Source organism: Lissotriton helveticus, chromosome 7 (assembly GCF_964261635.1).
Source record: "Lissotriton helveticus chromosome 7, aLisHel1.1, whole genome shotgun sequence".
NCBI lineage: Eukaryota > Metazoa > Chordata > Amphibia > Caudata > Salamandridae > Lissotriton > Lissotriton helveticus.
The window spans coordinates 685,842,911-685,855,277 of NC_136068.1; the positions used below are offsets into that span (position 1 = coordinate 685,842,911).

Consider the following 12,367-nt stretch of genomic DNA (forward strand, 5'->3'; position numbering starts at 1 on the left):
GCCCTAAAGTGAGACATGGAAGCTATTCCTTTCCCAGAGTTCTTTGTAAGGCTTTAGTCTCATATAGTTGAATAGTTAAATAAACTAGATCAGAGCTGCACCACTATAGAATGAACAAGTCGCTTACAGATGATCGTTGCTCAGTGGCACGCGGAATGAGGTATTTTCTTCTTTATTTTTTCATTCATAAAAAGCAACAGTCAATGCGTTTCGTCCTATAACATAGGACTTCTTCAGAGCATTATCAGTTCGGGGCGACAACCAGATGATATGGTTGTAACCTTGTAGGTAAATTATTCTGAGCAGAAGTAGACATCTGACATCTGGTCTGTGTGTAGAATAAATGATCCCCAATAAGGAAAAATATGTAATTTGACATAGTCCAAAATCCAATAGTTGTGTACATCAATAGTAGGCGTTGTATAATAACCACTGTGAATTAGAGACTGTCCTTTTGATAGTAGAGCCTGCACATCTTAAGGGAGACTTGTTGCACTAGCTGCTGTACTTCATAATTGAAATATAAGCCGACAAAGTTTCTGGCGTCCTTATCCCGCCCGTGAATGCTGTGCTATATTAGGATTGTAACTTATGAAATGGAAGTAACAAAATGATCCCAATGACAAAAGCAGCAACCCACTGAGCTACTTTATTATGAGTCAAAACTGCCACTAGAGACAACTCCAATCTCTCTCTAGCAGGTACATTAATCACCAGAGTTAACTTGACATTTTTATTGTTGCCTAAAAACTGATGGAAACAGAAGGAACTCTGCAGCAGTTACACTTAAACCAATAAAAGATTTCAGAACACGGCACTCCACAAGCTCGGTGACCAGTGCGGTGGCACCCCTCGCACTGCCCTAAAGCCAACCCTGTTCGGAAGGAGTACAGATTGCCAGACTATACAACAAAGTCCCGCGCACACAGATTTGAGTTTCAACAAGTACAGTACTCATATATGTAATTTACGAAAAAACAATGATCCAACGTCGATTCTTTAAATTTTGATGTGTCACTTCTTTTATTAGATGTTCACACCAATAGAAATTGACAGCCAGCCGACACGTGTTTCGTTATAGGTCAATACAATCATAGACACTATAACTCTTCAGGGCTGGAAAAATACAAAAAATGAATGGCCTATAGTGAGTATGTAACAACAATAAAATGTCACAAAGACCAAAATTGAATGTGTGCATTCTCCACATTCCAAAGCATAACACCCGTCATAAGGAACCCAAAAGAAAGTGGTTGTATCAGGTTAATACAAACAGAAAGAGTAGCAATCAGCTACTACGGTCGCGGTTAAAAACATTGAAGCTCTTAATGTAAAAAAGAATAAACTTGTATGTCAATTACTTAAAACAAGTATAAATTATTGTAAATATTATTAAAGTGGACAGACACCCGTGAAAAAATTCACACAAAAAATATAAAAAGGCATACTAGTAATCGTAATGTTTTACGTCCAAATCTGTCAGCAGAATTCATCATATAATTAGAAAACATGTCAGAGTACGTTCCGAAAATGTACGAATTAAGAACACCAAAGGCTATATAATTCTCTCATTGTACATGAAGGCGTGATATCAGACAACCGCATGCCAATCCCATCAGTGTGATGCATAATACAAGAGTATTAACAACGATACCTCAATGGCTGAATCTTTATCTTTTAAGGGCTGTTTAGGTAAAGATAAGTAAAGGAGAAAGAGAAAGGAAAGCGCAAATTTTGGTTGGTAAAAATTGTCAGGAAAGCAATACGTAACTCTCATAGCGGATGTTCATATATAGTAAAAGTAGCTCACCCCAAGTCCGGTGATAATTCCAACCCGGCAGGGTAACCAATATTATCGCGATGACGACAAAACGATGCTGTCAAGATATAATTACGTAATCCACATTTAAGGATGTAGCCACAGATAGAACCTAATGGCACGGTAAACGATTTCATCAAACACCGAATCTCACCAAAACACAAAATGCAATATAAGCATTTCCACTTCAAATTTTCAAAGAGTCAAATAATTAGTCCCACAATATATTCGAAGTCCAAACATTTAACGCAACCAAGTATCCATGCAAACGATAAATCTAACCCCCACAGCCCAATCTGTACAACTATTCAGATCAATTATAGATGACCCAAACAGTAAAATCAGTCACACCTTCACTCACGACGACAGTCTCTTACCCGTAAGTATCCAAATGCCCTTTATATAGGGGACGCTCAGGTAATGCACCTTAGTGCTATCCAAAGAATAATAGTATATGGGTCCAAAATATATATTCTCAGATCACATTCGTGACGGAATACCACATGGGTACGTGTGGTTTCCAATTTCTATAAGACAAGAAATATGGGAGTAAAATTAGGTATCAATATCCAACTGCGCGAAGGAATTTTAAGTCAGCTAGTTAACATATAACGCTTGAAAAGTTGGAAGGGCTGGCGTGATTACCTGGGTACAATCACCCTCGTTGTAGCAGGCGTCCCCGACCCGGAAGTAGCCCCAACGTGCCCCGGAAGTCCAACTTATACAATCCTGGCGGTAAGCAAAAAAGCTAGAACGTGAACCTCCGTAATGGTTCACAATAATAGAAAACGGACTAAGTTCCTGCTACGGACACTCAAGGTCCCAATTCTTAAATCCTACAACGAACAAGGTCTGTCCACAGACACCAAGCCGAGCATACCAATTGAAGAAAAGTAAACTAAAGAAAAGGAGAAAGGAAAGGAACGGAAATCAGCAGTTAGATGAACCGCTGTTCATATTAATAGGGAGAGGATCGCATTTCCAACCAATATTCGGAAATGAACTCACAAAAACATTACTTTGGTGAGCGAAAGGAACATGATATGTACAATTGAAAACACAGTCAAATAACAACGCTCATGCGATAATCAGTCACAGAGTGTATGTGGCAATGAAACGACAACCAAAATTTATAAAAATAAAAATATAAATAATAAGAATCACAACGGCAAGTGGTAAATGCGAGTATTACAACATATACCTGCCTTAATAATAATGCGCATATTAAACGTATTCATTGAAACCAAAGTAAGTGAGGGTATTGCAACATATACTTGCCTAATAATAATGCGCATATTGAACGTATCCATTGAAACCAAAGTAAGTGAGGGTGAATAATAAGAGCACCTATTCACCCTTCAGTCAAAATTTACCCAACAAATATATAGTATATTATCATTCATACAGAAAGGATAGTATTGCAAATAAGAGACAACAAACAGGTGCAGGGTAAACCCTACAGCAGTGTCATCATGTAATCCGAAAATTTATACTAGAGTTCTGAGTATAGTGCATCAGTCCCCCAGAAAAAATTGCATTGCCAGACTATGCTCCATCTTGGTATACTGGTCAGACAAACCCAGATAGTCAAAAAACAAAGATTCCAAATGGAAGATCCGCAGAAGGAAGTTTAGATGAGCTGCCTGGGTCGACAGCATGGATTTGTAATAGAATTGATACACCTTGGTAGTAAGCAAGACTCCCGAAATCCTAGGTTTGGGTTACTTGATGTGAGAGTTACAGAGTCTGATTTCAGGCAACTTATAACTAAAAGAGGGGAATCCGTTTTTGTTTGCTTAGTGTTTGTTTTATGTATTGATGAGGTAGTGGCGGTTCGCTTAGCGGAGTGGATTTGATCTTGATCTTAGTTGCATAGGATATTCAGGATGGTGTAGAATGTTGAACACTGGCGACAGTCCTTCTGTGATTGAATTTGCGCCAAGAACGTGACGGAAGGGGTGCAAATGCAATTATTTAGATAGACTACAGCGGAAGGGGGTAAACCAGTGGGGGTGTGGTCCAGTACTTCTGCTAATGATAGGTGAACAAGCAGGATTTTGTGCTTCTTAGTTTTGAAGGTCACATCAGGTTCTAAAAGGACGAGCCCCTCCAACGGCAGATTCACTCTTCAGCACATGTGTTGAAGATGTATATTTCAGTAGTATGGCTTCGGCAGAAGAGATGCTTTATTAAACTGAACATAATCTAACTGTCAAAGTGAGTTTGTAGTTAGAAAACATTTTCTCAAAAATCTCAGATGCATTAAAGAGTCTAATGGTCAGACTGAAGTTGTTGGTGAAGGATGGGTTTAATGTGGCTTCCCTAAGCAAGAAATTGATGATGGCATGTTGTAATGCTTGCTTGGATGGCACATAACAAAAATGGGATGACAATGGCTTTTGTAGGGTTAAAACTAAAATTAATTCTGTAAAGGACTGGTTTATGAACTTGACTGCGGATGGGACCAAGATGTTTGTCCAACTGTGAATCCTTTTGTTGTGCTATATCAATGGGTTGGGGTCTGTCATTGCCATCTGAAGATTTTTTACTCTCTGGAGTTTTATATAGCACGAACTAGACCTGAAGGTATCAGAGCACTTTACATGAGCACCAGTTGCGTTACAGACGGACACATTCATTTTGTTAGGCACGGGGGCATTAAGTGATTTGCCTAGAATCACAGGATGTTGAGCGTCCCTGCCGAGTCTCGAACCTGGTTCCCAAGCTTCGAGGTCGACCGCTGTAGACACAAGGCTACATCCTCTCCCCTAAGATGTTCGTATTATTGGTTTCATATTGGTATGGAAGAAGTTAGAAATTGCATGATAGATTGTTTTCTTTGATCTGTTTTATTGCTGCTTGTATTTCTTTGGTATTTGTATTTTGTTTGAGGTCAGATGTGATGATGATGATGTTTCCAGGCTTAACTTAATCTTGTTTCTTTTTGAGAGATCGGTGCCAGTTGTTGAACCCGTTGAATGAAGTATGGCATTTGTCAGGGTCGTTTGTATTTATCCTGAATGTTTTTGTTGAGGGCGGCTTGGGGTAGAGTGGTGAAGGACGGGTTGGATTGCTCTACAAATCTAGTGCAGGATATGCTTGTTGCAGTGTTGCTAGTTGTTGAACAGTGAATGTAAAGGGAATGCCTCAGTGGTTTGTCCCATGGAGTGTAGTTAAGGGTGTTGACAGATAATTTCTATTGAAATATCATGTTGCAGTCTTGTTTGGAGGTGTGGTGCGGTCTTTCACCGCTTGGTGTAGAAAATTGTAAAGTTCTTCAATTCACATTGAAGTAATCGAATGTAAGGAAGAGTTTACCTGGTCATTCAAGGCTTCAAGTCGGTGAAAAGTGGAAGCTATTTTAGTTTACCTGGTGATGCCCAAGAGTCATCCAGTGAGTGGACGTTTTGTGTGGTTTTCGTTGACCTTGTAGGATTAGAGGTTCCATGAAGGGTGGTTTTGTGTTCAGTGATGCTTCACGAAGACTAAGATGTTACTTTAATTTGATTGCAGTGGACTATTTGCACTCTTGCAAAGTTTTTACAATGGTCCTTTTTCATTGATGATGGTTTGTAGTGATGAAAATATGTTATTGGAGGAAGTTTTTGTTTGCTTCGGTCTTCTGACTTGGTGTTGAGATAGGCACATGTTGATATGTTGTCCTACTTGGCTCCATTAATGGTTATCTGGTAACATTGAAAGGTAATTTCTCGCAAACTGTTAACGTTACCAAGTGGTAATACTAAGCCATTTAATGCCCTATACAAATTTGAGGCCTAGAATAACATGCAGGTCGTTGAATTACTGTACCGTTTACTGAATGTTCCGAATTGTGGCGCCTTTTCTACTCTCGTTTGTTATTTATCTGCTTTTTATGAGATCTCCAAGTGCAATTCTGCACCCAGACAAACTTGTAAACGTGCTTGATGATAATTTGTTGAACACAACTCATAACGAAGATCTGTGAGCGGAAGAAAAAAAATGGGATACTTTTTCACGGTCTCTGTTGCTGTGAAGGTGTGTGTATACTTTTGTGGCTGATTGGTTGCTGTTGAGACCACAAGTGTTGTCATTACTGAAAGTGAGTGAAAAGATGCACATCTTTCGCGCTATTTTTTTCTCTTCATTTTCCCCCTTCACATCCTTGCGACTAAAGATGTCTCTTTCCTTAGTTACATTGTGTGTATCATTGGACGCATATGCATGTTTCTCTTTCCCCCTCCCGAGCATCAGAGCTGTTGACAGCCTCAGCAGAGAGGCCATGTATTGAAGGAACATGGTGTAACTCCTCTCATATTATCAGCATGTTTGGTGTTAAGTGTGAGAAGTTTGCAATGATGGGCTGGGTGAGAGTGCCTGGCACAGGTGGCGAGTGTGAGGAGCTAGCATTTGGTGGACACTATGAAACGCTTGCACTGGTGGGCAAAGTGTGAACTTACACCAGGGTTCAATGTGAGAAGACGGAACACATAGGCAGCCTGTGCAAACCTCAGTACTCCCAATCCAGCCCATTAACTGGATTGCAGACTGCACTCTTCCAAGAGCCTAGAGGCGAATTGGTTCACAGGCTTCATATAGAGGTTACCACTGCTGGGTTTCTGGGGCTGAAGCAATGCCAACTTTTCAAAACCACCACTGACTTTGTCATTGATCCTCATTTAAATTAATAGTATGCTAAATGGTTTGTTGTGGTTATCCAGAAACTCTGGCATGGCTTCTCTGTTTGTAGGGCAACACAAGAATCAACAATTTACTCCAATATTGAAAGATGGCTGCCTGCATGGCCTCCTCCTCTTCCATCTGTGTCCTCATAGCTATTACTCCCTTTATTCCTTTCGCAGAATGAGAAGTGCCACCTTTTGACGGAGCACGAGTCCCAGAAGCTCAAATCACTGGACGACGCCCACAACCACATCATGCACGAGTGGAGGGACAAGCTGCGGCCACGGAAGAAGGTAAGACGCGGCAGCTACCGAATTCAGGTGGTGGGGCGGGGAGAGACTGGGGACAAGGACAAAGAAAATAAAAACAACACTTTGCTGATACAGCTGGACACCGCCTCTCCTCCGTTCTCCGTCCTCTTCCTTTCTGCAATCCCAGCTAGCAACGGGAAGCACCCGGCTCCCAGGTTCCCCTGAGCCAATCACAGTGCTGCAGTGCAGTGTTGTGATGGTCTGAGTGCTGCGGATCGGAGCTCAGATAGAGAATGGTAGGCTTTGCATGTTCATCAACAGGCTGCCTAATGCAGTCATGCCCACTTAAAGAGTGCAAAGCACTCCTCTCCCCAGCCGTGCCAAGCCCCGCCCGAGACATGCTGACTGCAAAGGAAAACTAAAATGATAATAACAATAGTTATCATTTTAGTTTTTCTTTTGTTCAGTGGGGCGACGCTTCTCCGCCATAGCGGAGGAGCCGCCACTGGTAAGAAGGCTCCTGAATGAAAGGCGTTCTTTACTCCAATCTTGGGCCTCCTGGGTTTTGACTGATGTTTGTGCTCGCACCATTTTCAGGCGACTTGTTAACCAACTTCCACAGCAATCTTTTAGATGACATGTTCTACACTTTGCAGTCTCTGAGACAGTCTGGCTTCCCTAAATATGTATATATTTTTGCTTCTTTCGATGTTTTGCTAGGCTTTGGAAGACGAGCTGAATCGGAAAAAGCAAGATCTGGAGGACTTCTTTATCATGGCGGTGAATATGGACGGTCAGAACCAGACTCTGAACAAACCAGCCAAGTTTTTTCCTTACGTTTCAGCAGAGGTCTCCTAATGAAGAGACATCAACAAGCCCGAGGTCTGACCTACCCAGACCCCAAACTCCTCAGGAAAAGGTGACAGTGTGCCTATACCAACACAACACCTCAGGACAAGATGACAAACGCACCTGCACTAACACTGAGCTGGTCAAAGCGAGCAGGAACTGTGCCTGTGAGACCGCTGAGCCCCCCCACCAAAACTCCTGAATCTCCAACCATCCATATTCTCTTTTGCTTTTATTTCAGGCACATTCACTTTCACATTAGATGGAAGGCGAGTTATCTGCCAAGGAGTACGAATTTCATGCCGTTTCATGGGCAAAAAACTTTTTTATCAATGTAAAACTGGGATCTTGCGGACAAGGGAATTATGGCCGTTTCGCGAGAAGTGTTGAAAAAGCAGCAAGATAGAACTACATGAAGAAAGTGCAATTTTGGATGATATAAAATGGACCGTGCGTCACTGTGAAGATATATATCTGTTCTAGACACTGTAGACAAGCATTTTAATTCTACCTGAATTTCATACTTCAGCAGTGCCTCTTTTTTCGTGATGTCAGTGTTGGGTTAAAAATGCGGGGTACTGTTTCCTGTTATGTGAAATCTAATATCTTAAGTTCTTTCATTTATGACTTTTGAATTTCCCCAACAAAGGACACATTTTCAACTTTCTCTGAAAGCGGGGCCATGGTGTCAAAATCTGCATTCTGAAATGCAGCAAAACGATAGCTGGTTCGGCTACCTCCACCCATTGGGGCCACTGGACGACTCTAATGTAGGTTGTTTATGGACACAGCAAGTCATATCTGTGAATTCTAGAAAGCACTTTTCCTTTAAACCACTTCATGTCTGCACTTCATTTCAGAAATGGATGATATAGAACACAGGCTAGTGTGTCTAGAGAGGCTACATGTTGGAAGGAGAGATACAGGATATTTAATACTAGTACTGGCTATGGACCAGAGGCTGACATTTGGAATAGTTGCTGTATTGTGCAGAGGTGCATTGTTTTAAAAACGTGCTGTACTAACTCTAATTGATACCAAAGACTTGTGGGACAGAATTGTGTTTGTTTTTAGAGCTTTCAAGCTGTTTTCTAATATTGGGGCTTTATGGTGGTGCTATGTGCTTCATTGAACTGATACCACAGTGTTTATAAACTCAGCATAGTCCTTCGCACTTTCTTCTATTGAGCTTCTAATCATTCCCATGTTACACAATGCGGCCAAGGTAAATTTATGCTGGGTAGAGTCCCTGAATGTGCAGCCTGCTAGGAGCCAAGGGTTGCCTTTCAAAATAGGTACAAATGTTTGGCATTGAAGTTCCTCTGGCACTTTAAAAGAAGTGGGCACTTAACATCTAAATGTGGTGAATAAATACACTTCACCGCTCTCCCGGTTCCGTCCTTCCCTTCGCTACCAACCCTCCTACTACACCACCCATCTACTATTCCCCATATCCTCTTTGCAAAGCCCGCCACTCCGCACACACCTCCATAACACTGGCCCTGGGACCTCACCCACTATGTGCACCTTGCTACACCGTGCCACAGCTCACGATTCCCACTACCCAACATCCATAAGACCACCATCGCTCACCGCACCACTTCCTTCCCACCATTCCACCCCCTCACGATTCCCATCACACATCCCTCCTACCCAGGAAACCTACACCACATCCTCTTCCTACACCACACCCAGTACCACAACCTCCTGACTACCCCTTGTACGCCATACATGTACATCTCACTACCCTCACTATCACATCACATCTCCACGTCACTTCCCCTTCCAAACTGTCCAAACCACAGTAGCATCAGTTTGCCTACCACAGCAATGCACCCCTCTCTCATTATGCCATATAATAGTGCAACCAGGTCTTCCTACTACCTAACCCTCCCGGTGCTTCCCAAAAGAACCTCAGTACCCTTTACTGCCTGAATGAAAACTGCCATAGAGATAAAAGATAAGCGACTTACCACGTGTAACGTACAGGATGCTGTTCTAATTGGAAATCAGGTTTGTAACCTGCACAAACTCAGTCCTGAATGTTTTAGTTCTAGCAAGGATTGCACTGCGTTCCACATCTCCATTTAAAGGTTGATAACGTTGGATCTGTTTGCTTTTGAGTTGCAGTACTTGAAACAATAGGATAACTAAAACGCGTCATGTATATAAACATGCAGCAATCGGCATTGAGGTTTGGTTTCTTACCAGGTAGCATTGTATGTATGTTGCACTGGGCAGTACATTCATTAGACTCCCCATTGTGTCGCAAGGCTTCGTAACCTTTATTGTATTGGGAAATGTCTAAGAACGTTTGGAAATATCAAAGCTTTACATGTCCCAGATACAGCCCTTCTGGAGTCCTCAACCCTGTGCCTGACAGTTCATGTCACATGCTGAGACAGGCTGGCCTTTCAGGGACTCTGAAGCTTTTGTGGCAGTCAAGAACTTCTGAAAGGCTGCTGGCTATCGGGGCATGGGGAGGGGAGTCTGTCGACTCTCAAGCACCTTGGCCCGATAGAGCTTTCAACGCCCTGGTGGGTGGAAAGCTCAATTTCACATTTGCTAGTGTTTGACATAAATGACATGACTCTTTCCTCAGTAGCTGACATGCACTGGAACTGGATTCATGTAAACATATTACCACCGAAGACCATGCTGGTTGTAAGTACAATCACTTTCCACTGCAACAGCTGGACGGTTTCGCCTTCTCAACCGTATAGTTGTGAATCCTTCTTAGTCAATCACCCTCATGTTATGAAAACATTTGATCAATACCATGTCCTATTGCCAATTTATGTATCATTTGGTGACGCGTATAATTGGTAAATCTACAGATTAAACCACAAAGGCTAACATGTTCTTTTGTGCTAAAGATTACCAAAGTTATTTTCCTATTTTAAGACTGTGCACCTGTTGAAAGGAATTACTGCCTACTCACTGTAGCATGTTAGACATCTTACAATTGCTCTTCCTATACATCGACTATAAGTGTAATTTCTAGCTAGGGGCGATTACCGAAGTGACAAATTCATCTACAACTAATTTCAGGAAGTTGAATATCTATATGCAACCAATCACAGGTAGTAACTTGTTCTTTCACAGCCTAGCACTTGAAGTAACTCCATTATTTAGAAACAACTTTAGGAAGTGAAGTATCATCCAAAATAATTATAGGAAGTGCCCTTTTAAGAATTTAGGCGCTTTCGTGATATGTAAATTATGAGCCATTTACAGAAAGTAATTTGCCAGTTAGAACTCATGACTAAGTGACAAACCCTACATGGAGCAACATGATTAGTAAGTACCAATTAAAGGAAGTAACACCCAGTTGAAATTATTTACAGGCAGAAAACTAACCATTCAGGCCCAATTACAGAAGTGATCTGATTGTAGGAAGTGACATCTGGTTTCAGTTAATGGAATTCTCATCACTGGAGTTGTGCAATATTAATCATTGGGTGGTAGAGATATATTTTAATTTCTTTTATACGGGGTATTACAAGATAGTACACTGTGCTGTCCCTTGTGTTTTTTTTGTTATCAAATTATGTTGTGTTCATCTGTTCCAGGGTTTCGAATGGAAGAAATCCTGGTATATCTGTTTTGTATAGTTCATAGAACTGTTAATAACATATTTTAGAGTCTAAAGAAAGATTTTTTTCCACAAAAGTGCCTTTTGCAGATGCATCCATGGAAGCAAATAAAAGTGTTGTATTTTTAGGAGTCTGCAAACCTTATGTTTCGTTAGAGACTAAATGCTTCATACTTTGTCAAGATGTTTTCTGTGCACAAATGATGGTATGTCGTGAGTGATATGCTAATAAAATAACAAGGGTCTAACAGTTTGTGTTAAATTCAGTGCTACTGTGTTTGATAATTCGATTTGTAATATTAGATGTTTGATAGAACCTATAGGTACAACTACATTGATCGCACTGCTACGTTGATGCCACCATTTGACATTCACTGCATTCCTAAGCTAAGCTTTTAATTTATTTTACCATTGCCAAAACCATGCTCCACAATGACCTTGATTTTTTAAAATATTTATATCTATTATCGAATTAACCTACGGGCGAAGTTCCTTATGCGGAACTCAACGAAGTGAAAAAAAAACTCTGCCATTCTACGTGGAGCTCCGCAAGCGGTGGAGTTTCTTTATATAAATACCATTCATGGTGATTATCAGTGCCAGGTGCTTGTCCGCACTGTGCAATCATCGCGAGTGGCACCATGCACAGCGCAAGCAGGTGCTGTTTCCTTTATGCCACTCGAGCAGCAGCTTTCTCAACGCGAACGGACGGTTTCTCAACGTGAGCAGTTGCAAGCATACGCAACAACTCACAATGAGAAATCTGACCGCCTGCGTTGAGAAATCTTGCCTGGAGGTTGATTTTCTATGCTCGTGCTCACCAACTTGATGTTGACGATCGCGAACAAGGAAAAATCTTGCCGGGAGTTGGATTTTCCGCGCTCGCCATCTTGACGTTGATGAACACGAGCGAGGGGAAAAACTCAGCGAAGTGGAGGTTTTCAGAACTCCGCAAGCTCCTCGTAACGTCGAGTGTGGAAAACTCCACGAGCGGAGTTCACCCCCCAGACTTGGTTAAATCAAATATTTACCATTATCATTCTTTATTGTAATATTTTATATTCAATTGGCGTTAATGTATAATTATATTCTAGTAAAACAGTATTAAATTGTATTAATCTTTGATTATGTAGTCCTATTCTATGCAGGGGTATTCTTGTAGTGATGGCATCGAAGAAATGGGATTAACGC

General features: G+C 41.3%; 1 protein-coding gene across 1 annotated transcript in view; it reads left to right on the forward strand.

Moving 5' to 3' along the window:
* The window catches only part of STK10 (serine/threonine kinase 10), a 375,502-nt gene extending 364,064 nt beyond the window's left edge, over positions 1-11,438 (forward strand). The window contains exons 18-19 of the mRNA XM_078653004.1: positions 6,661-6,774; positions 7,453-11,438. Coding sequence (XP_078509130.1) covers positions 6,661-6,774; positions 7,453-7,590 — 252 coding nt within the window. The 3' untranslated portion in view covers positions 7,591-11,438. The remainder of the gene's footprint in view (positions 1-6,660; positions 6,775-7,452) is intronic.
* Positions 11,439-12,367: the final 929 nt, after the last annotated feature.